We start from the raw sequence: 26,766 nt of genomic DNA on the forward strand, positions 1-26,766 counted from the left end.
CTAGTCCTTCTCTTTCTTGCCTACCATCCCTGCCGGCAGAAGTCTTCACGTCGATGCCGACCTATTTTCAGACACCTGAAGCCCACACGACAGCTACTTCCCAAAGCCTTCCCGATCCCTCCAGCTAAAATAATACCTCTTCTAAATTGCGCTAACATTTTCCCTGTATCTCTTTTGTTATGAAAACATTTTCTCCCTTTAGACGGTAGTATAGTAGTATTAAGAGAATCGATTTCAGTATCAGAAAAGCCCAGCTTTAGACGCAGTTCTGCCAATATCTTGACCTTGAGCAAATGCTTTAACCATTCTGGGCCTCTGTTTTCCCATCTGTAAACTGACAACAGTGACAAGAACTGTCACTGTTAAAGAAAAGGATTAAATAAAAAGATGCAGATAAAGTGCTCATCAGAGAGTAAGCTCTCTATTCTTTCCACTGCTGCACCCAAATGAAAAGTTTTTGCACTCCGTTTTATATAAAGATTGGTTAGTCCAGGATGAAGAGGGGCAAGGGGATTCCAGCAACAGGAAAAAGCATAAACAGACCAAGGTTTGAAGCCTTCAACTAGCTAGTTGGGCTGGAAAGGAAACAAGATGGCACAGAAGAGTGAAATGAGATGCAGCTGGAGGAAAGTAGAGGCCAGATCGCCAAAAACTTCTGTGATAAACTTTGCCATGAAAGACAGGAAACTGCTAAAGGATCTTAAGCAGAAGAGTGACATAACTTGATTGGCCAGCAACGTTTTACAGAAAAACGTTCTTTCAAAATGGCAGTAAACTGAAGCATATAAAAACCTGTTCCCATGATAAGAAACTGACTTCTGTGTATTAGCTGATTATATGGGCTGCACTAATCTGAGCTGGCTGTCTTAGGAGAGCACCTTGTTTATGAGGAAATCCACATACCTATACCCATTAAAAAACAGAAGCTTCAGTAATGTAAGATAGACAAGGCACGATGTCAGAGAGTAAATCTCATGCTTTATTCAAAGTTCTTTTTAGTATCTTATTTTTGTGAAAAATCAATTTCTCAATCAGGTCTCTTAAACAACTCAGACATTAATACCAGGAGCAAGTGATTTAGAAATCCTAAGTAACATAATCAACTGGCTTGTTCTTCAATCTCTTCAGGTAAAAATGGTTATAAAGTACAAAAAAAATTTTTTAATTTTTTTTTTTAGAAGTGGGGTTTCAAACCGTCTACAGTACATATAGTGAATTGGATACATGGCAATTACCTAGGTAATTAGATGAGCCTAAAAGTCAAATAAAATAAACCAGATTATAATACCCACTAAGTGGCTTAATTACCTGATTACCTTAATAAAAGTAATAGGTTAATTCCTAAAATCCATTGTTTAGAAAACCTTCAGGCAATTTAAATTTCTTAGGGATGGAAAGTTCAAAATCTAACTGCACAAAAGTTATATAAATTTCATCATCTACCTGACATCAAAATAACACAGTTGAGAAGGGACAAAAATGTACAAGGAAAATACAAGAATAAAGCAATAAAAAAAAAAAAGGCAGCTTACATAATATATCACAAAGCCAGAAAAGATATAATTTGTTAAGTGTTTCCATATGTTATTTTTTTCAATCCTTATAACCACCTTGTGACATAGATCCTATTTCCTCATTTTATAGATAAAGATTCTGAAACTTAGGAAATTTAAATAACTTGACAAAGCTCATGTAGCTACTATGAGGCTGACATTATAAGCGTCTGGAACAGTTTTTCTTTCTCACAAATTTCAGCACTCGATTCCCATCATATCTAATCCAGATGAACATTTGGAGAATGTTAGAGCAGATAAAATCCTGAGTATTCATTTAATTCCTTATTTCACCAAAAAGGAAACTGGCCCAAAGAGACTAACTGACTTGTTCAAGGTCATACAGAACTAAAACTAAAAACCATATCTCCTTTCCAGATTTCAATGAACCTCACTGCAGTATTTTTGTTAAGCTAAACTCAGATAGATAGATACATTGGCACACTGCACTTAATTCAACCTAACCCAACTAAAATCTAAGTATTCTTCCAATGACAGATTGTCCAGATCTCACCACTGAGGATGAACTAGAATGGGCTTGGCTGAGATACTTGTCAAGTAGCCACTAAAAGGTACTGGATTCCAGAAAGCCACTATTTGGGGGCAGGAACTTCTATTCAAGATAGACCACAACACCAACCACTACAGAGGAAAGCCAAGTAACAGCCAGTTAGGGTGATTAGAAGTTCAAACACCTGAGTAACCACATACAAACACAAAGTCTAAAAGGCCACAGACAGGTTCAAGGTCCCAGAGATAGGATTAGAGCAAAAACACATTAGAAATGAGAGGTGGGGGTGACTGGCTTCCCGAATGAGCGCTTGCATAACTATGTTTCATAGGGCAGCAGAGGTGGTCCTACCATGGGTTTAGGGAGGCTTGAGAAAAGGGGCAGGATGAGCACACAGGAAAGGAGCAGACTAAAGCATCACTCTCTGAAGAGAGTTCTCATCTATATAAAAGCAACCTGGTTTACAGGAAGGACCAGCTTTTGAACAAGTGATTATATAAAAATCCATATTTATAGTATAAATAATTTAAGGGAGGAGAATAGCCCTGTCTATTCAATATTTTAACCTTATCCAGTTTTTAATAGAGAAAACTAGGGCACAGGGAATGTGGTTATTCATTTAAAGTTATAAAGTTCATAACTAAAAAACATAGGAAGCTAGGTCTTCTAAGCCTACCATTTCCATATTTATTGTCCATCATGATAAAGTCAAACCTGGGATGATCCTCTGGAAGCTACAATTCAACTTCTGCAAAATAAGCACATATTGCCAAAATATTCCCATCCACCACCCCAAGTGACAAAGACTTCTGCCAAGTCGTCAGCATTTCAAATTGTCTTGAAAATTTACTGTAGAGATCTGGGCATCATATGAAGCCTAGAGGGTTATGCTTATTAATGCTTTTAATTCTTCTCTCACATATTTAGTCAAATTTATTTTCATAAACACACACAGATGCACACACAGATAACTGTATTTAATAAAGACAGCTTACCTTTAAGTCACTTCCGGGTAATGTGCCTACTCCATCTTTCCAGTCCATAACACTGAATACATCAAACTCTTGACCACTTGTGCTAGAGGCAGATTCAGTCATGATTTATTTTTGAACCTGGAAGGGGGGAAAAGGCATATCATTAAATATTCTACTTACAGATCAGTTTTTATTTTAGTGGCCACTGCCTCAGTTTCCCTTAATTACATAATTTTCTTGATCACAAATCTCATATCCATAGATCTAGAAATAAATGCTTCAAAAATATCATTTTTTTCCTAGTGTAATCCCTGGTAAAGTATAGAAGAAACAATATTACTAAAATTTATAAATTAGAAAGTGTCAACTTTTCTATTCTTAAAAAGGAATTATTTGTTTCATTGCATATTCATCTAAAATAAAAAATCATGACATATATAAATAGAAATTGTTGCCCACTAAGTAGTTTTTTTGTTGTTGCTACTTTAAGATATTGAAAAGAGAGTGGGTATAAAGAACAGAATTAATATTAATAATGTTAATAAACAAAATGAAGCCATTTAGATAATAAAAAAGAACAAGAAAATGCCAGTCCATGAGGACTGTCATCTACACTAAACTTGTCAATTAAGTGTGCTGTGTCAATTCAATGAATTCACAGGGTGATTGATTCTTTCAGTAAATTGATTAATTTAATTCAGTCGAGATATCTGCCAATTTGATGTTCTGGGAAATAGGGAAGCAGTCTTAAAATATACAGCAAACACTAATAATAAGGCTATGTTAAGATAACCAAGTCAACTAGCTAACTGTGATAATGCTTTTAATTTGCATTTTTTTAAAAACTGCAAAACAGTTTTCCATAATCACACTGTTAGTGGTCACATTGATACTGTTATTCCGAGACTGTTGTCTATGTGGTATGGGATAAAAAAAAGTAAGTAATTATGTTGGTGTCATTGATAAGCAATGAAAGATGGGTAAGTCCTAAATTTGAATGGAAGTGTCAGTATGAATTCATAATGCACTTTAACCTTTAAAAAATATGCATATTTTCTAGCTTTGCCCAGTGACAAAATCTAGAAACAACCAACAGTAATGAGCAGCCAAGTGCTCAGACTGTGGTCTCTAAATACCATTTCTCTGAGGTCTTCCCAGAGAAGGGGCTGATTTCTGCTCAGTGGCAGATGTGCAAGATGAATCTGGAACTGGTCAACAAAAAGCAAGGAAGCTATCAAAGACAACAGAGATCATATCAAAAGAACTCAGAAGCCAACTTGAAGAGGCTCCTGCTGGCCAAACTAAGGACAGGATTCCTGCAAAGAATTGAAACACATCAAGGAAGTTTAAATCCATGAGTTCATATTGATATTGAAAACAAACAAACAAACCAAGAACACTTCATTGATCACCTTTTGAGACTACAAGGGAACCAACTTATCTGGAAAAAGAAACAAGGATTTATCCTGCCTACATTGCATGAGACCCATGGGAACTGTATCTCAGGGTAGCCAAATCATTGGTGAGAGGAAGTTTCAGTTTAGAAAGAGTTCCTGCTAATAAATAAAGAAGGAGAGACAGGATTAACTGAGAATTCGCAAGGATCCAGCTCTGCCCCCAATGCCCGCCTGGCCCCGAAGCACCCAGTTCTAGGGACTCTTCTTCAGTGCCTGAGATTTATGGGCCTGAAGAAAATTATGCATCCCTGCAAAATGTCATCTGCTGAGACACCCCACGTGGAGACTGTCTCTCCTCTTCCTTCCTCCATTGATCTGCTTGTTCAGGACAGCCCCGACTCCTCCACCAGTCCCAGGGTAAAACTACCACCCACTTCTGGTGAGGAGACAACAGTGAGGAAGGAAGACACGGCCCAGGGCAAGAAACAGATCAGGACCGTGTTCTCTCCGACCCAACTCTATGTCCTCAATGATTGATTTCCGAGACAGAAATACCTCAGTCTCCAGCAGATGCAAGAACTTTCCAACATTCTGAACCTTAGCTATAAGCAGGTGAAGACCTGGTTCCAGAACCAGAGAATGAAATGTAAGAGGTGCAGAAAAACCATTGACCAGAGGAGAGCAAGAGTGTGACTCAGAACAGCACAGCAACCGCAAAATACCCAGGCTTCTATTCCTACCACCAGGGATACCTGAGGAACACTTCCAGAAACCTTCCAGTATGGAGCAACCAGACCTGGAATAACCCGAATTGGAACAACCAGACCTGAAACAGCCAGTCTTGGAGCAACCACTCCTGGAACGGCCAGTCTTGGAGCAACCATTCCTGGACCAGTCAGACCTGGTGCCCCAAGCCTGGAACAATAAGCTCCAGAACTGTGGAGAGGAATCCCTGCAGCCCCAGATCCAATTCCAGCAAAATTCCATCAGCGATTTGGAGTCCATCTTAGAAACTTCTGGGGAAAGCCATAGTGTAATACAAGAATCCGCTAAGTATTTTAGTACCCAGCAAATAATGGATTTGTTTCCAAATTACTCTGTGAACATAGAGCCTGAAGCTGTGTGACTATGAGTATATTATTCGATCTCAGTTTGGGCGGTGGTTATATTACTTCTCCTAGGCTTTGTCTTTTAAGGTCCTATATATCTCTGCCTCCATATTCTGTTTCCCATTATTCTTTTTTTTTTTTTTTTTAAGATTTTATTTATTTGACAGAGAGAGACACAGCAAGAGAGGGAACACAAGCAGGGGGAGCGGGCGAGGGAGAAGCAGGCTTCCTGCGGAGCAGGGAGCCTGATGCGGGGCTCGTGATCCCAGGATCCTGGGATTATGACCTGAGCCGAAGGCAGACGCTTAACGACTGAGCCACCCAGGCGCCCCACCCATTATTCTTATTGTGTCCATTGAGGGGGTACGATTGGAGTCAAAGAGGTTTCAGTAGCATTGGCTGCTATGGACAACATGATAAAAAGTGTTTCTGGCTATAGATAACTAGATACAGTCCTAATGTAGATAGCTTTAGGCTCTAGAATCTAACCTAAAAAATAGGAAGTGAAGATACAAAGACGTGTGATGAAGGATAATTTGTATTTTCTGAGATTGTGAGGCTTTTCTCGTTAATAACCTCAACTGTTAATTTGTTCATTTTTCTAGTATTTGTAGAAAGATGTTTTGTATTTTAATGTATCATGATAATAGTACCAGTTTGGCTGATTGGTTTACAGGTTTAAGTACAAATAAATAAAATACCCACTTTACCCTTAAAAAGAATAATAAAAAAAAATAAGGAATGACAATACTGAAACATTACCATTTTCAATCCTCGATAAATGAATGGCTTTGGCAATGGCCATCGATGACCACTAAGAATACAAACCCAACACCATCTGTGAAGTCGTCTTGCCAAGAAAAAACCAAACCAAACCTAATCTGATCAAGTCTATTTACAGGAAATACCAGAGAAAGAGACATGTTAAATCACACCGTAAAAATAGAGAGGGAGTAAAATTCAGACTGTCAGAAACTCTTAGCAACAATTCTCAAAATGTGGTCCACAGACGCTGGGAGGACCTGAGGCCCTTTCAAAAGGCCCAAGAAGTCAAAACTATTTTCATAAAAATACTAACCCATGATTTGCTTTCTTTGCTATGTTGACATCTGCACCGATGGGACAGAAGCGACGATGAGTAAATAGGGCACCCAAGGGTAGGAGTAGTCATTGCCTCCTTTACCACCTTGTACTTACAGGAAACACCAGTTTCACTAGAGATCATCCTTGATGAAGTCAAGTCACAGCTTTCATTAAGTCTTGATATGTAAATACACATCTTTTAATATTCTGTGTGATGAAAGGGGAAGCACACACAGAGCGCTTGGGTGTGTCAAAGTACCAAGGAAGAGCACCTGTGAACTGTTTGAGACGCAAGCTGAACGAGCTGCTTTTTCCATGGGATGCCATTGATTTAACAAACTCTTGTTCATTCAGGTTTGGATATCTGGCAAATATTTTGTCAAAAATAAATGAAGTGAGCCTGTCAGCGACAAGGAAAACACTGACAGCATTTGTTGCTGAAGATACAATCTGAGCATTCAAGGGAAAACCATGATTTTGGAAAACGTGTATCTACCACCATGAGCTTGACAGCTTCCCAGTAGCTAAATACTTTTCTAAGGAGATGGGTGGTAATAGTCATGAAGAGGATTTTTAAAATATTTTATATTTGACATATGTCAACATTTGGGAGATTTGCATAACTCAGTGAAGCAGTATTTTCCCAAATAACCATGCTGATGTCACAAAATTATGCATGGAAAGGATCCATTTAAGTGTATGACAGACCAATGGATTTTAATGTAGTATGAAAAGTTCATTGTCAGGGTTTCAAATTGCCCACTGCAACTTACCTTTAAGAAACTACCACTTGTCAACTTTTGGTGTAGTATCACAGAAGAATGTCCACCATTTAATGAAAAAACTTAAAATACTCCTCCCCCTTTCCAACCCCACATCTGTGTAAAGCAGATTTTCTTCATACACCTCAACCAAAACAACATACTGCAACAGATTGAATGCAGAAGCAGATATGAAAATCCAGCTATTTTCTATTAAGCCAGACATGAAAGAGATTTTCAAAAATGTAACACAGTGCCACTTCTCTCATTTTTCCATTATGGAAACTATGATTATGTTTCATGAAAACTGTGCAGAAATATATTAACATAATGGGCTTGCTACTGTTATTTTTAAGTAAATAGTTTAAATTATGTATTTTAATTTTAAATACAGAAAATATTAATAGATATAACCCATACCAACAATAGCTCTTTGGGGTTTTCAGTCATTCTTAAGAGGGTCAAAGAGACTTGAGAGCCACTGCTGTAGAGGATAAAAACTTGGCTTTCTGCCACACAGACACATACACACGCACAAGGCCAGGAGTAAAAAAAATCCATGGAAGAGGAAATCTGAAACTTAGATTAAGAGATTTGAGTGACATATTAATAAAGCACAATATCATAACTCATAGATCTTGTTTGGACCCTGATTTAAACTATTTTTTAAAGAAGACGACGAAGATTAGACAGGAAGGGAAGCATGAATGCCACCTGGCTATTTGATGATGTACAAAAACACTGATTTTTCTGGAGGGATGATGATGGCATGTACTTTCAAAAGGGGACTTCATCCTTGTCAACTGAAACGGACAGATGGAATGATTAAGTTAGGAATTTGCTATAAATTAGTCAAGACGGTGAAGTGGTGAAATAAACAGGCAACGTGCTGGTAATTCTCAAGAAGTCTGAAGGGCCCATAGCAGTTTATTATACTACATCTTAGGTTTATAAGTGCTTGAAAAATTCTATAATAGAAATATATTTTAAGTGCAGTCTCTTTAGATACATAATGCACATTTATTTCTTAAATAGTCAATAGAAAAAAAACCTGTGTTTCTTTGAATTATAGCTAGCTTTTGTTTATTAGATGCTTCCATATTCTTTCTTCCTTTGTCCCCTTTAAATGAGCAAATGTCAAATGTTACATATTAAGTCTATTTCTGATCATTTCAAATTTTATACAGTCTGAAATTGAAGAAGTACTAGATTTCACTACCATTAGGACTTAACCCTTAAAACAGAAACTAAGATGTGAAGGCCTGAGGAAGATTAATCTAAGAAACAGTGAAGATGTTAAGTGAATTAAGACTTGCACTTAAGTTCTCTACAACTCCTACCTCACTAAATAGAGATCAGCAACAAAATCAACTTCCTTATTAAGTGTTGTAGGAGTGGCAACTTTTTCTTGATAGACAGTAGAGTGACAGAATAATTTCCCCCCTGGTGGATAAACTGGGTAAAACCTGAGTGATCCATGGAAAAGAAAGTTTTACTATTCTTTCTCTAATCACAATAGCATTTATTCACCAGGTACTCAGTGTCAGACATAATACGTATACTTTTTAATTTATTAATTCAATCTCACCTTCTTCCAGAAAAGGATTCAAAGCAGCAATTTACATATATTATTTCATTTCTTTCTTTCTCACAAAAAGATGGGTTCTAATAATCCCTCCAGTCTACACTGAAGAAAGTGAGTTGCAGAGTTCAGTAATTCACCCAAAACCTTATCTGGTGGCATGGCCAATATCTGAAACCAGGTCAGTCTGATTCCAACCATGGGCTTTTTTCTCAACCACTGTCTTGTCTTGTCTCAGAGACTTACCCCTCTAAGAATCTGGCTAAACCTACTTTTCCCTAAGTTATTCCTTAGACATGACAAATCCAGAAACCAATTTACTAGGGCCGAAGTTCTTGATTTATGTATATCAGTGCAATTGTATCCTTTTAATAAAATATCATCAAATATATACTTATTAACAAAGTGTCATTAAGACACATATACAACAGAAATACAATTTCAGTCTTTTCCCAGGCGCCTGGGTGACTCAGTCGTTAACCGTCTGCCTTCGGCTCAGGTCATGATCCCAGGGTCCTGGGATCGAGCCCCACATCGGGATCCCTGCTCATCAGGAAGCCTGCTTCTCCCTCTCCCACTCCCCCTGCTTGTGTTCCCTCTCTCGCTGTGTCTCTCTCTGTCAAATACATAAATAAAATCTTTAAAAAAATAAAAAACATAAATGCATGAAATTCACAACAACAAAATCCTGTCTGTGACTAGGAGAAGGAATAGAAAGCAGGAGAAATCTAAAAGTTAGCCCTATACAAAACCCGTAGTAAATGCTCACGACACATTTTTAGAAATACTGAGAATTCGCTTTTGCTCCATAAAACATCAGTGATGTTTCACAGTGTACTCTACCTATAAGCACATATCTAAAATTTATAAAAAATTTTCTATTCATTGTTTCACTTTAAGGTTTGTGAACATTGTGTATAAAATACGATAACATAAAAATATTTACCATGTTGTCTTTCCCATTATCTGATTTTGAAGCCAAATGGCTACTTGCACTATCACAAGAAGTCTGAATGGCTAGGACATTTTCTATCATCTCTTCATCAGACAGAACATCCAACAACCAATATTATTTTAACAGAAGCTGCTTCTTCATGACACCCTAAGTCTTCCTCCTTTGTTTTCATTCTCCAGAAGTGTGCACACTTGCATACATACAAAGTCTTTTCACTTCAATCAGTTGGGGTCCTAAGAATGAAGCAGTTTTGTTTTTTTTCCCCACAACTTAGAAATGCTTTGTTTTATGTTTTCTTTAATTATCACCTGGTGTGATTCCACGATCCCATGTGTAACCTATATTCCACGGACTATAAAAAGCAGGTAGGTAATAGAGTAACTCACAATGCAAGTCACAAACAGCATCTCTCATCCTGCAGAAAATCTCACCCCCAGTCTCTTGTTAATGATGCTGAGATTTCCTAAGGAAGTATCTCAAAAGTGCACCATGATGGGCCCTCTGTGCTATCAGCGAAGAGCCACCACTTTCCTCTTAACCTCTTCTAAATCCTAACAGTCTCTAGCCACTGCTGATGTCAAAAAGGACCACTTTGGGGTTCACTTATCCAGCAAATACACCACTGCAGCTTTTGATACTTTGATTCCCACTAGCTTTCCTATCACGACTGGAAATGGTTAAAATCAAGGGTTCTGATGTCCAATGTGCTTCTACCGATGCTCACTGTTAGGAGCTGATGACTTCACCGAAGGCAGAGACCATTACTGTTGACACTAATTCAAACATATTAGACTCCCAAAGTCCCTCTTTGGTGAAACAGTTCACTTTAGCTTTTACTCATTTTTATTACAATCTTCTTGCCCTAAGCCTCCAACAAAAGGGCTGGAAGACAGATTAAATGACATGCAACACTGTCCTCAGAATTACCTTCTGTATCTCTCTCTCTCCGGCACCATTCCTTGCCTCCAAACCAAAGCTTTGCAACTTGCCTCTCCCTTGGGACGTTGTATCTAATGGATGAACTCGCTCAGTCTCTCACATGAATAAATCCCTGGAAGTCTCAACCTACCATATACCACTAGTTTTCAAGAAACAAGGGGCAATGAGGAGATTAGTTAATATCTTATATTCAAAAATCCTGTTATGAGAATATGGGGAAGCAGGCCCTCTCGTGCATTGACAGTGGCATTATAAATGAAAACAACCTCTCTGGAGATCAATTTCCAAGAACATATCCTCCAACTCAGCAGTTCTACTCATAGAAATTTATTCTACAGATACTCGCACATATGTAAAAAGAAAAAATGTAGAATGTTATTCTGACTACAGGTCTGTTCGTAAGGTCAAAAAACTGGAAACAATCCAAAAGTCCATCAATTAAGGACAATTGAGGTACATCCATATGGCATTCAATGCCATTATAAAAAACAATGAGGAAGCTCTTCACATTCTGATATAGAAAGAGCTCCAACACACTACCAATACTCTAATTTTATGCCAGGTATAAAAACTGTGTGCTACCACTTCTATAAAACAAAAGGGTGTGTGTGTGTGTGTGTGTGTGTGTGTGTGTGAATAACTTCACCAGAAACTGGTAACACTGGCTGCCTCCAGGAAGAGGCAATAGTCTGCTGAAAGACAGCCATGGGAGGGAATCTGCTCTCTGGACATTCCTTTATACTGCTGCCTGTTCAAATTTTCTTGAAAGAAAAAAAATTAATGAAAAAAATGTTTTAAAATCCTTTTTCATGTCAATTTAGAATAGTTCATGTCATGAAAGGCAGGTCTTCCCATGAAAATATTTAGTTTATGATTGCTGTAAACAACAGAAGCTATAGCATAGAAGTCACTGAGGGAAGTCAACTTCCCCAAAGCTCTTGGGTAATTTAAATAGTAGGTATTTAACTGTATATGCAAATGCATCAGCTCCACAGATGGATGAGAAGAGGAAGGGTAGGGTTCACTTCTCCACAACTTGGGTATCAGAAATATATAGTAGATCGCTGGCATTCACAGACTATTTATGGCTTCTACCACTCTTGAGAGCATCTGAAGTTCCCATGACATTCGGTAATCTGTTATCTTGCAGAGACATGACTCTGAATGAGACATGCCATGAAGCTGAGGGGCAAGGGCAAGTTGCCTGGACCAGCCACGGTCCAGGGATGCTCTTACTCAGAGCACTTAGTCTTAGTCCATGGCCACCGTAAGGAAAGAGATAAAACACTGTTTCTCGTGAAGAAATGAAACAAAATTAACTGCTAGTGGATTCTAGTGTTGATGACAGAATGAGGGGAATATGGAAATGTTTATGAAAGCGCTAGGCCCTAGCCACAAAATACAAGTTTCAGATAAATTAAAGACTGAAATGTCAAATGCAATGATGACTCAGACACATTGTGTGAACAAAACTACCAAATGCTCCAAAAGGAAGTAAGTAGAAAAGATGTGTGAATTTGTTTCAATAAGTGCTCCAGACAGTACAAAAATTGCTCATCAAGCAAGATAAGTAGTTAAGGTCTAGAGAGAGCCTTTACATTTTTCAGTTATACTTTAGTAATCTGAAGGAAGGAATTGCATGTTACAACGATTTTTTTTCAAGTTGAGAACTGGCGATTGCCTTGGGATATATCCTTCACAAATGTCAAGAATCTACTGTTATCTTATTTTGACTAGAGATAAGCAGAGTTTGTGTGTCCTTCATAATCCCCCCTTCATACAATCCCTTCATTCATATCTGCCACTAAGTGGATAAAACAAGCGGTGGCTCGAGTGAGGGGCATGGACTCCCCCAGTGCTGAGCTCATACAGCGGAGTCAAGGTGAAGAACCTGCCCAGCACTGAGATGAAGACAACAGTCCCTTGAGAGATAAGCCACCCAATCCAGGATGCTCAAAATCAAGTGAGAGTGGGCACTGCCTATAAACCAAAAGTCTGGATCTGCAGACAGAGTGAGAAATAAAGATTAAGAAGAGGAGCTAACTGTAGCTGGGACATTCCTGCTCACACCACGGTTTTAAAATAGTATATTTAAAAGAATGGCTAGTTAATGTTCACTAAGGGCAGTTAAATAGTTTTAATAATCTTACAGTGGCTTTTTTAGTGTTACATATTATAGCTTTACAGTTAACAGGTGCGTTCTTCAAAAATAAGGTACAGAGAGGATATGGCCATGAGTTGGAAGTGGTTATAAAATGGGGATAAACATCACCTCAAAAGCAGAATCGGATTAAAATTCTGTCACTCAGATGACAGAACTTAGATATCAGCACCTGGTTTTAATCAGTTTGGGTTAAAAGGACAACCTATCTTTTGTAAAGAGTCAGGAACGCTAACCCTAAAATAATCGTCACGAACCAAACAAAAAGGCCAATTATGCAGAAGATAGACAGCAATGAGATCCAGAGCAACATATATCCATGAGAAAAGTCAATCTCTACTGTGCAAATCCAACGCCTTGTTGCTATGCTGCCCACTTTAATACCAATAACTGAAGCTGGCTTTTTGTTTACTTTGTAGAAATCATCAGTCCCTAACCGAATGCTCTATCTGGCACAGTGTGACCTACAAAAAGTCCTAATGTCACAATTCGGTAACACCACCTAAAAAGCCTCTCTTCACTGCTAACCACCTTCTTAATGTGGCTCATAAAACTGTTTTGTGCCTCCCTATCCCCACCCACCCTGCTCCTTGTCATCCCGTCATAGGCGCAAATTAATTACTTCATGGATCATCCCCAAAACCTGCCATGCACTCATCAGTTCCCCCTTCTATCCTTCACCTTTTCCTCAACTGCTTCCTTCTTCCTTCCTCCTCTTCATTTCACTTTTCAAAATCTGACAACTGCCTACTCAGTAACCTCAGACCAGTTAAGCTCTGGAAGTCTCAATTCCCCCACCTATAAGGTGTGGAGAATGGAACCTTTCTTCATTGGGCAATGGTAAGTAAGGTTCCATGAGATAAATCAGATAATACCTTAGCCTAGCGCCTATCACGGAGTAAGCAGTCAATAAAATGTTAGCTTTTTATTATAATTATCTGGTTTAACAATTATGTGAGTTCATGAAAGCTGCTCAAGGGACCTTAAAAAAATTAGACCATGACTTTTGTTTCTCTCATTTGATTGTATTTCTGTGGTATCTCTTACGGTAGGCCACCTGTTCAAAATCTAAATATCACAAGATTCAAGATCACTCCATAAAAGCAGATATTTTATTGTTAATAATATCTCATATTTACATAGCTCCAGAAAAGACTACTAGCTCTTTTTTATACCTCTTAATCCTCTTCACCTATTCTGCCCATCCCCCCTCTTTCCTCCCCTTTGGCAACTAGCAGTTTGTTCTCTGTATTTGAGAGTCTGTTTTTTTTATTTGTTCGTTTGTTTTGGTTTTTTTAGATTCCACATACAAGTGAAATCATGTGGTTTCTGTCTTTCTCTGTCTGACTTCTTTCACTTAGCCTAGGTCCACCCATGTTGTTGCTGACGGCAAGATCTCATTCTTTCTTATGGTTGAGTAATATTCCATTGTGCGTGTGTGTGTGTGTGTATACATATATATATATATATATATATATCTCACATCTTCTTTATCCATTCATCTATGGATAGACACTTGGGTTGTTTCCATAGCTTGGCTATTATAAGGAATGTCACTATAAACACAGGGGTGCATATATCTTTTCAAATTAGTATTTTCTGTTTTCTTTGGATAAATACTGGTAGTGGAATTACTGGATCATATAGTATTTTTATTTTTTAATTTTCTGAGGAACTTCCATACTGTTTTCCATGGTGGCGGCACCAAACTGCATTCCCATCAACAGCGCGCATGAGGGTTCACTTTATTCTACATGCTCGCCAACACTTATGATTTCTTGTCTTTTTTATACTAGCCATTCTGATTGGTATGAGCTGCTATCTCATTGTGGTTTTAATTTGCATTTCCTGGATGGTTACTGATGTCAAGCATCTTTCATTCGTCCACTGGCCATGTGCAAGTCTGCTTTGGAAAAATGTCTATTCAAGTCCTCTGCCCAACATTTAATTGGATTGGGTTTTTCTGGCGTTGAGTTGTATAAGTTCTTTATATACTTTGGATATTAACCCCTTATTAGATATATCATTTACAAATATCTCCTTCCGTTCAGTAGGATGCCTTTTTGTTTTGTTATTGGTTTCCTTTTCTGTGTAAAAGCTTTTTATTTGGTGTAGTCCCAACAGTTTATTTTTGCTTTTGTTTCCCTTGACTACTACCTTTCTTCATAGGACAATAGCTCCGAAGTGATGGAGAAGGGTCTGCCATACCGGGAAGGAGTTGGGCCTGAAGGCCAGGCTCTCTCTGCCACTATGCTGGTCTGACTATACACTGCAGGCCAGGCTAAGGCTTTGCAACTAAACTAGATGAAAGGCCACAGCAACATTTCCCAGTCTGTTCCTCAAAACACAACTTTTGGGAGACCACTGATTCCTGTCCTGTGATACAAAGTTTTTTTGTTGAGAGAGAGGTGGAATACCCTGGGGGTCTTCAGGACATGTACAGTGCACATCAGTAGCAGTGTGGTGATCTGTGAAGTACTGGCCAAGCCAAAGCTTCCCACGGTCACCTTGCCTTGTGACTCTATTATCACAGTGCATCGAATTCCATGGAGTCCTCCACCCCCACCTCCCCTGCCCCTGGCCTTTGGGAAAATGCTGAGCCACGGAAAATAAATTCAGGAAATAACATGAAAGTAGGTAGTATTTTAGAGGAATAAAATTGATTCATCTTCATGTTAGATTCAGCTACAAATGCTACCTTCGGACCTAGTTCCCCACCTGCATCTGAGTGGTGAGATTCATAGTATCTAAGCCTGGAGAATGCCCTCCAGACCTGCAGTCCTTGAAGTCCAGGCTGGAGAAAGCGATCCCGAGAAAGATATGGCCTCTGACTCCTCAGGCCTGTCTACCGTTTTCTGATTTCCTCTCTGATGGCCTGCACCTTCATGACCTCGGAGAGGTACACAGCCTGTAGGGGGAAAACTCACACACTCACAAGCACACGGCTACAAAGGGGTGACTGAACAAAGGCAAAAAAGCCCAAGATACATGAAGGAGATACAGACATACTGGAGCAGAGGAGTCTCTTCCATGCATTGTCATTTTTTTCTTTTTAAGACTTTATTTATTTATTTGACAGAGAGAGACACAGCGAGAGAGGGAACACAAGCAGGGGGAGTGGGAAAGGGAGAAGCAGGCTTCCCGCAGAGCAGGGAGCCCGATGCGGGGCTCAATCCCAGGACCCTGGGATCATGACCTGAGCCGAAGGCAGACGCTTAACGACTGAGCCACCCAGTGCTCCCCTCACAACTACCTCTTAAGACTGATTACATTTAACAGGCAAGAAAATTGAGGTCATCCAGACAAGAAACAAACTTTTATCTCCCAAGACAGTGGCCCTCAGACTCTACTGCAGGGCCCAGCATGTTGTATTTTAATCAACACAGAAGCCAATCTAGTGCGATGGTGACAAGCACGGGCTCTGGAGCCCGAGAGCACTTGGGTTTGAGTCCTAGCCTCATAATTTCCCAACTACTGCATAATCCTGGCAGGGTACCTAACCTCTCTTGAGCCTTAGGCTCCTTCATCAAGAAAATGGAATGGGAATATCTACTTTACATAGTTGTAAAAACGTGTGTTTCAATCATGCACGCTAAGAGTGTTTTGCACATGGTAGACATGCAGTACATGGAGCCGCAGCTATTTTGAAGAAAACAAAACAAACAGCTCTCCAGCGTCCACATTCCCTCCAGGCACCAGTTTGCCCAATATCTGAAGCATACCAGGGCAGGGGAATGATAACTGCAAAGGCCAAGACCTCTGCACCACAAAGCCCTAAATGATTTCTCAGAGGAGTCCAGAGGTGAAGGTGAAGAAAAATGGCAGGTTAAGAATAATGGTAAGACTCTGGATTTCACGGACATGTAAACTTTCAAAATGAATTTGGGAAAGTGATATAAGGTCAATAACTCTTAGTTTCGCCACAAAAGAACGTTATAACAACCAAAAAAAGTCAGAAGGACATAATCTCTGAATGATGACCCAAGAGTAGACCATTGGCAACCTTATGGATATTTTGGCTGAGGAGGTATAAAAGCTTCCTCACATACCAACTGTGGTTCCAGGTCCTATGAAAGGCCCACAGGAGAAAGAGAGATGAAAGCTATAGGTCCTCCCCAAAGAAGAGAATCCTTCTCTTTACAAGTACTGGAGTATGTGTATGTGATATGCCAGAAGAGAGACTAGGAAGAGAGAATCTACACCACCATCACGATACTTCTGACATTGTATCATGATCATCTACTTGGACGAGCCTTTGGAGGAAAGGGACCTTCATTTATTCATTTCCTTAACCCTGATGAATACCCATTGTAGGTATCAATACAATTTATCAAATGAATGAATAAAAAGAGAAGGGGAAAATGCAACAGACTAGTTGTGGGTGGGAATTAGGGAGAGGGGAAATCAGAAAAAAAATATCAAATTCATGTCCATCTATCTCATATTCTTCAGTGAAATTCTAACTCACAGCTAGGCTGCTAAGTATTTACTTGCTTTGTTGGCAGAAGCATAACATTATTGCTCCAAGAAACCCTCCTTATTTAAGTGTCAGTGGAGGACACATCAAAAGAAGTTAAATTCAAACCTCTTAAACAGGCTTATTCAATAAGGATAAGAGAAAAATCTAAACTCACACTTGAAGCATCTCTCAACAAACACATATTGCTACAAAGAAAAATTTTCCTTTCAAATCAAGCATGACAGATACCAGCTTTGATATTCTACTCACCCGCCTGATAAGAACTCTGAATCACACACATACTGGAATTGAGATCCCGTTGTGGAGAGATGTAAAATTTTGCCCCCAGGGCCCAAGCTCATAGATTTTCAGCAGGCAAAACTCTAGATCATTTCCGTGTGAGAAATGAAATCTCAGTACCATCAAGAACAAATCCTTGAGAATCTGGGTCTTCTGTCCACATCTACCCTTACATAGTAGATGACTAAGGGGCAACCAATCTATGCTTCCTTTAAATATGAAATCGGTTATAGGATGGTTCCTTCTTATTGATACTTTCTCAAAAACAGTATCTCCTGGCCATATTTTAATGACAATGATCCTATTCATGCAGCCATGGTTTATCTGATTTGCTACCTTTTCTGCCATGGAGATTATACACAAAGGGGTAGTCACCGAAAGCAACCTTTACAAAATCTCAACTTCCTGCCTTCCCGCTTGTTACTGTAAGAAGGATGAATTATTTGAGATTCTGTGGCCTAACCTACTTACTTCCTCTAAAGGAGGAACAGAAAATGAAAAATGCCTTTCAAGAAAAAAAAAAAAATGTACATAGAAAACGAAATCACAAACTGACATTAACAGGCCTATGGCATATTTAATATACTCTCATCAAATGCTTTTATTGGAAGTTCATTTTCAGTGTACAGAGTATAAGATATCTCAATTTGAGGCAAAAATATCCTGACAAGTGCTATCATATCATCAACATCACTACACTAATAGAGTCGTAATAGAAATTTTACACCCATTAAAGGGACTCGAAGGGCATAAAAAGAACAAGAACCTGTCTGACACAGATATGTCCATGCTTATGCAAAATATGCATGAACTCAAAAAAGAAAAACTAAAAGTAGTATCTTGTTCTTTTCTCTTATTTCATTTCATAATTTTTTAAATGCTAAAAGTAGCATCTTTTTCTTACTCCGCTTCATATTTTTATAGAACACAGAGCTAAAATTAAGAGATTTACACTTGATTTCTCTTTTGTATTTAATAAAGTAGATGTGACCAGATTTTATTTCTCTCACACGAGTCAAGTCTACAGGTTTATCTTGATAACCATTTGTAACTAAACTCCTTATCAACAGATTGAACAGCTAGGCCTCAAATCCACCAAATAAGAACACAAAGCAACAGGGTGAATTATTTAGACCACTTAACAACCTGACCACATTGATCTCTTAGGAATTTCAATTCACAGTTCAGGGTTCAGTCAGTGTAACACATGAGGGGAAAATAATCAAATGATTTTGGTGCCTGAACAATCCTACTCAAAATGTTCTACTACCGAAGTAGTTTAACGTTACAAAATTACACATAACACAAAGCTACGGTCCAATCTTAAAACAGCCCGCCTGTAGTAAGTGTTCAAAAAAGTTTATAGGGTGACAGAGCTTCATTAAAGGAGAAACAGTCTATTACCCTATGATCAATGCATGCAACGGCATCCCCCTAAGTCAGACTAAAGCTCTGCTTGGTGGACCAAACTCATATACCAGAGATACTCTCTGACTCCCACTGCGACACAGAACCACCTCATGAATCAACAGAGACTCTTCACTTCATCTGGCAAGCACGAGCATACTCTTCTAGTTAAAGAGTATAACAGTAACCATAGCACTGTTGTTGAATGTATTATTAGTCATATTTCCTGTTTTCTTTTTTTTTTTAATTTTGATTCCAGCACTCTACACTCAGCCCTGCCCCCAGCTTCTCCCCACCAATATCTCTATCCCTCAATTTAATTTTTTTCTTTCCTTTTATAATCCTGCCTTCTGAGTAAATTCCATCATCTTTTATGTTCACTTTAATAAATTTAGGTCCCATCCTTTCTACTGACTGACTGATCTACATTTTTTGAGAACTAACCCTACCGCCTCATCTATTCTCTTCCTACAAAGAACAAGTGAAACCTCTTTACAAATAAGCCCAGTAATTCTCATACCTAATCTGAGTCATGTTTTCTTAACAGTCTGTGATCATTTCAAGGCCATGAGCCAGACCAAGGTGTTCTTTTCAGTATAATTCAGTAGTCGGTCTTTTCCCAATTCTTGGTTTAAAAAAGAAAAAAAACAAAGGAAAGTGAAGAGATAGAGTTTTCTCCCCATTATTTTTTCTGATACCTGTTTGCTATTGCTCATCTTAGTAAACAAATGTATGAGAGTAAATACATTAATCTGGAAATGTGTTTTCTTAAAAATATTCTAAGAATTACTTTTTTGAAAATTAGAAACCTAAAGACATAACAAGACAATCATAAGCCAGTACCAATTTCCCTGGCCCTACCCCTTTCAAACGGCATGATATGAACTTAGACAAGTTGCTATCTCTGAGCACCAGTTTGCTCTAAAAGTGAAACAATAATACCAACTGCACAAGGTTAGGGAAAGTATGCGAGATAATACTCAGAGCTACACCAGCGCCTGGGCAGAGAGAAGGCACCCAGCAAGTATTCACTGGGCACATAAATAAGTGAATGAATGAATGAAAGAATATAAAGTGCCTAGCTCAATGCCTGACATTCAGAAGGCACTCAATATACAATTATACTTAATATAGCAACACTTGGCAGTGTTTTGCGGAGGACACCCCACCTCCCAGGTCTTTACCTCAGCAATACGTTTAAGGCCACATGCAGTGGTACCACCATAGCGCTCACTGCATTCATCTCTACCTTTCCGGAGCACGAGCGCTGAACTGTGGCTTTGTTTCATTAGTCACCACTGTACGGGATGTGGTGCGGGTTATTTCCTCAACTGGAATTACGAACACATGGAGGCCAAGGTCTGCTGTTTCTTTGTAGCCCTAACCCATTCATTCATTCAGCCCTGTTCTAAGTGAAGATTATGTGAAGCACTCCCCAGCTGAGACTTCCAAAAAAACAGGTGCTCAATAAATATTTGTTGACAGACACAAAACACTGGCTTACAGGAAGAATAATAATAAAGGAAACATTTTACTATTACGTATAATACACATGTAATTCCTCCAATCGCTGCCCAACTAACCAATTCTAGGTCCACTTCTAAGGAAGTTCTCTCATCCAAGTTCACCCAACTTCACTCAACTCCCTCTCAAAAGTCCTGTTCTTTCCCCCAAACCACCCTGCCTCGTCAAGGGGGAATTTCTTAAATGTCTTTCTCAACTTGACTTCATAAATCAAACTCAGTTACATTGCAAGGGTACCCTTTTCCTGGCCTTTTGCTTTCATCCACTTGCTGCAGAGCTGTTGCTACAAGCAGTACAAACTAGTTCATAATGTGCCACTGTTTACCCATATCCTCATGTGTCAGTAAAATAATCTAACTTACTAAACAGACAACCTGAGAATATTCCCATTGGATAATGAGGTCCTTTACAAAATATATTTTCTGCGGATGCCCTGAATTTCAGGACATCATATACAAATATACACACATATGAAGGTATAAGTAGTTCTCTCTAAATACAGTGCCTCCCAAATAACTGGTTCTCTTTAAATACAGTGTCCCCCAAATTCTTGTGAGGAATGAGTTCCTCAATGGGAGCAAGAAGAGCAATCTACACCAGGAAGTTATCCTTGTGAACACACTAGTCAAAGAAGAAAAGAACTGCCCAAACCCATCACCGTCACCGGATATATAATTCAGAAATTCCATATCATGGGTAAAGAGCTTCTTATTAATTTCTGAAGACTAAGCATTAAAAAGGGGATGGAACATTGTGCCATGTATATACAATTATATGGCATTGTCCTGCTCAGTCAACCCAGGAATCTGTTTCCTGACTCACCGGCTCCCAAGAGTGCTGGGTCCCTTGTTCTTTCCTACTGGTACCAAGTGCAGCTTGGTTCTTAACAGAGTTCAGAGCTGTGTCCGCTACTGGGGTGAGGGTCTAGGGAACTCAAGGGCAAAGACCTAGTCTTTTGGTGTTCAGCACTATAAGATATAAGAGCTCAAGAAAAATTAGTTAACTAGGAGAAACATTGCAAGAGGGATCACTCAGGTTACCCATCCTCTGAATCCCAAGGGTATCCTTGTCCCATACCACATAAAGTAACTTCTCTTATAAATTTCCCATTTTAACTATATCTGCCACAAAAAGCCTGGGTTGAAATATATATTCTTAGAAGGGTGCCTGGGTGGCTCAGTCGTTAAGCGTCTGCCTTCAGCTCAGGTCATGATCCCAGGGTCCTGGAACTGAGCCCCGCACTGAGCCCCGCATCGGGCTCCCTGCTTGGTGGGAAGCCTGTTTCTCCCTCTCCCACTCCCCCTGCTTCTGTTCCCTCTCTCACTGTGTCTCTCTCCATCAAATAAATAAATAAATTCTTTAGAAAGGAAAGAAAGAAAGAGAAAGAAAGAAAAAGAAAGAAAGAAAGAAAGAAAGAAAGAAATATATATTCCTAGAAATAAACTACCAAACAAACTAGGGGAAACTATTCAAGAACCAACCCTCAATTACTCAAGGACTAATTCAACAGGACACATACTTCTTCTTCCCTCCACTATTGAGTTTTTGAATTCTTAGAACATTGATTGGATGTTCATCTCTCTTGTCTTGTAGAGAGAGATGAGAGATGCACTAAAACTAACTAAAACTTGTCAGGGTTTGTCAAGTTCAGTATCAGCAAATTGAGAATGATGACAGACAATACTTGTGACTTTTTTTTTCTTATCTCGGTAATAGGTGGTTAGTTAGAATAAAGTAGCAAAGGGGTCTAGAAAACCTAAGTGGAGTGGGGGGAAGCCCTGCATGGACCTTTCCCTAAATCCAGTCATTTGCAGGACCCATTTTCTGACCCCTAGAGTATAAATCTTACTACCCCAGTTACCTATTTTCTCATGCTCATTTCCCAGCAGACTCACACAACTAAAATATTAATTACAGCACACGAATTCCCCTCACACCAACCCTTCTACTTTCACTACCCTCCCATTTCCACAATTAGGCATCATTTTAAATTTGATTTATTTCACTTACTCCTACCTATTAAATGACTAGATTGGGATAAATAAATTTCAGTTTATATTCAGCATCATGTTAAAACATGGTCCCTTCCTGCAATGAGCCAATGCTATTAAAGATAAACTACTTTTTTCCTAAAGAAAAGAAATATCTCCTGGAAGTATTGTGACAAGTCCACATAATATATATACCAGAAACCAATCTCATAATTTTAGCCAGGATTTAAATCACTCTGTTCTGCCCTTTACAACCTACTTCCTGCCCTTCACAAAACCTGACTAAGGTAAAATGGGAATATGACTACCAAACATTTGAATAAGTCTTTATAGTTCTCAAAACCTTATTTTATCCTTTCAACAAAGGAAGTGAAGCAAGCACTGTTGCCCCCATTTTCCAGATGGGGAAATCTAGGCTGAAAGAGGTAAAGTGACTGATACAATGTGATACATTTAGAGGCCAAACTGTCTTCTGATTCCCACTTTAGCACTCTATCCACAGCCACAGTGATTCCCCAAATGAAGAAAAACAATCACTGTCTTCCACTCAGCATTTCTAAACATGAAACTCAGCATCCTAGGAAACACCTTCTACTCTGCTTGCACTCTACTTCTGTCTGCATGATCTTGGAGTTGCTCTCGCCCCACTGTCTCTGTTGCATCATCCACATGGACCCAATCTATTTATTTGGCTACTTACACCATTCAAGACCATCCACAAGCAGAAAATGGCAATAAACTCCCATTAACAATCATTTTTACACCAGTAACTATTCAGTGTTGACATCTAGCTATCCTAGTTCCAAGATAGCCCAATGAGGATTATTAGTCTTATCAAAAAAGGTAGGACTAATTGATTTTGTTTTATTTGTTTTTCCCAAACAAGAATTAGCAACTCCTTTAATACTTAAAACAGACCAAATGAAAAGAAGGAAAAAAGGAGAGGAAAAAAATTAAATCGGGGGGTGGGGGGTGGGGGGAGTGGACGTATAAATAGAAAGCACTAGAGTAGCACAAATATACTTTGATGGTTTACCTACAGAGGGCTGCCCTCTTTGCTGGAGAACAACCTTTGTCCTGAAAATGGGCCCTGAATTACTAGACATAAACCAGCAAGCACCCTCCAAAATTACCAAAGGGATCTTATTAGACAACAGCTATATTCTCTGTGGAGATAAGTTCAAAAGTTGACAAGTCTATGCTAACACCTGGAAAGTCACAGCCCTTTGGCTTGATATTTGGCACAAGTTGGTCCACACTGGATTTAAGCCACAAAAGTTAAATTACTTAAATGCCCAAAAACTCTTGTTGTAAATTTCACCTACAAAATTTTAACAAGTTCCAGAATCTTCCATATCACTGTGTTACAACAGTTACATTAACTTACAAGTGCTTTGTTCTAGTTTTCCCATTTTTTCAATTTCAAAGAATAAAACTATTTGCTTTCAGTAGAAAACAGGTACAACTGAAATGAAAATTAAGAATCTATTAAAAGAGCCAGTCCAAAAATTATCCAGGACAATCTTGGAACTTTTCTTAATGTTTTATTTACTTGAGCCTCCATCACACTTCATGTCAAGACTTTCATGCATTCAAAACAGCCCCCACAAAATGATGCTTTTCTGTCAACCCTGTCCCACATTCTCCTTCCTGATCCCCAAGCGCAGCTTTTAACATTTGCAAATATACCAAGCAATTTGTTTCAACAAGCAAATCTTACCTAGTGGCAGTGAAGAAATAACTCCCCGGTAGTCTTTAGGATTGCTGTCCACCCCCAAGACTTCTCCTAAAGGTCCAGCACTAATTGAAAGAGAGGAAATATAAAATCAATGCTTTGTAATAAAAAAGAAGCCTTCAAGTCCACAATTAATATGTTTAAATTTTGAATCACTGACTTATTGCATAATTTCACACAATACCACTCAGTATATTAAAAATAAAATAAACTAGTTCTGGATGAGACGAAATGGATTTTATCATTCATATCATTCCCTTATCGTAAATTCCTAAATTAAAGATTCCCCCTTTGTATGACCAGCAGGTGAAAGTTACAGGGATCATTTGATTCAACTTTAATTTTTCTCAGTGCTTTTATCTTTAAAGTTACATTGCAGAACACACGCTAGCAAATGAATAGATATTACGTAAGCAGTTTTTTCCCATGTATGTAAATATTTAAATCACAACTTAAACAAAGTATTCAGAAGTAATGTCTTAACCAGTGAAACAAAATTACACTCTTAGAACTAAAAGGGACCGCTTATTTTATGACTGACTATATATAACGGCACGGTTAAGAAACTAAGCACCATCCTTTAATTGTATTTATTAGAGAATAAAATAATCAGCTTATATAAAAGACAAATTTCAACCAAAGGTCTTTTTCATTTTTTTTCGAAGTTTTAAACACTTTGTATTTTTATTAACATTCAAAATGAAACGACCTGCTGTGACTCCTGATTGATTAAAGATAAAGACAATAATAAATATAAAGACAAACTGTTTCTAACCCAGTTACGGACCCATCTCAAATCCCCGAATAAAAGCAAAGTGTTTTTCCCATATAAATGAAGAGGGATCGAAGCTACAGGCTCTGGGTCGTCAGAACTTATCTGCTCTCCAATTTACTAAACCTTCTATTTCTGATGGGCATCCATTCACACAACATCTGGCTGCTCGCTCAGGTCCTCTAATTACTTCCACGTCTGAATAGACTACGTAGCTACAAGCAAAGGCCAAACTTTGCTCTCGGCCTTCCGAACTTAAAGATGCGTTTAACCACTAGAGGTCTCCCCTTGGCCAGTTTTGCATGTTCGCTATTTTGCTGCACTTGAAACTTTCCGGAGAAATGCTCTACTCGAGTCAGTGTTTTTCTAAAAACTTGCGCAAAAATCCACGCGACCGAACTAGCCAGTACAGAGACTCTCGGGCTCCCCAAACCAATAAAAATATCACAAACAACGCTCTAGGAAAATCAAAATTAAAATTCGACGCACTCGCCTAGCCGTCGTCCGCCCCCCCCGCCCAAAATCTTATTTCTCATCTGTTTCCCTTAACTTAGAACAATTAAAAAAATCTATTTTTGTTTCTGTAGACTTTGAATGATTTCTAATGCATTTTCTCTGGCGGTGGACCCGAGGTGGGAAAGGAGCGGGCCAAGGGATGCAGGGAGGGGGAAGGGCCGTGCTCACAGCGCCCGAGGAAGTTGCATAAGGAAAGAGACTCCGTTTTTTGGGTCCCCTCAAAAAAATCGGCGGGGAGGGGGAGGAAAAGGAAGCGGGGGGGGAAGGCGGGGAGGAGGGAAACTGAAGCGACGTTTACCTTCGTCTCCCCGTGGAAGGGTGGGGTAAGGGCTACGGTCTTCGCGACCCCGGAGGGCGACTCGTTACCCCCACCTCTCTCCGAGCGCAGACGGACAAACAGATACCCCCACCCCTCCGCGGAGAAGGCGGCTAAGAAACCGCCTGCTTTTAAACTTTCTCTCACGGTCGCACTGTGGGCCATGCTTTGACCAGAAAGGGGGGGGGGGGAGGAGGTAATCAAAAGGCCTTTTTCTTTAAAGGTAATTAAAGTTTTACCACCAACACGAAAGTTGCGTCCTCCCCCCGCCCGTGCCACCATGCCCCCCCCCCACCGCCTCCAGGGCTCACAAGTTTTCCTCCCTCCCCCCCCCCCACCAGCTCGCGGGGCGCGCGGCGGATGCCTCGGCTTCTGCGCTTCCCGATCCCCACCCCCGCCGGCCTCTACTTCCCCCCGCCCGGCCGCCGCGGCGCGAGGACGGCCCGCCGGGCCCAGGACGCGAGTGTGCAAAACCCATTATTCCGGAATGGCACACGCACGCGGCGCGAGGCGGGCGGCGGCCCGACCCGGACCCCTCTCTGCCTCCCCAATATAAGGGCGGCGTAAACAAGTTGCAGGAAAAGCAGCCCCGTGCCTCCCCCCCACCCGCCCGCCGCCCCGGCGCGGCCGCCGCCGCCGCCGCCGCCCGCCGCTACCGCCGCCGCCGCCGCCTCCCGACACACGCCCGCGCCCGCACCCTGGCCGGCGCGGCTCGGCACGG

General features: G+C 39.7%; 1 protein-coding gene and 1 pseudogene across 5 annotated transcripts in view; one reads left to right on the top strand and one right to left on the bottom strand.

Moving 5' to 3' along the window:
- The window catches only part of L3MBTL3 (L3MBTL histone methyl-lysine binding protein 3), a 119,574-nt gene that overhangs the window by 91,011 nt on the left and 1,797 nt on the right, over positions 1–26,766 (bottom strand). For 4 of the 5 annotated variants that reach the window (XM_032407887.1, XM_032407883.1, XM_032407886.1 and 1 more), the window contains exons 2-3: positions 24,427–24,506; positions 3,060–3,176 (exon numbers count right to left, since the gene is read on the bottom strand). In XM_032407887.1, coding sequence (XP_032263778.1) covers positions 3,060–3,161 — 102 coding nt within the window. In that variant the 5' untranslated portion in view covers positions 3,162–3,176; positions 24,427–24,506. Of the gene's footprint in view, positions 1–3,059; positions 3,177–24,426; positions 24,507–26,027; positions 26,197–26,766 lie in introns of those variants that run through there. The other variant, XM_032407885.1, reaches the window with a different exon arrangement.
- LOC116634705 lies at positions 4,015–5,561 on the top strand (annotated as a pseudogene).

The sequence above is a fragment of the Phoca vitulina genome, unplaced genomic scaffold (assembly GCF_004348235.1).
Source record: "Phoca vitulina isolate PV1807 unplaced genomic scaffold, GSC_HSeal_1.0 scaffold9, whole genome shotgun sequence".
Taxonomy (NCBI): Eukaryota; Metazoa; Chordata; class Mammalia; order Carnivora; family Phocidae; genus Phoca; species Phoca vitulina.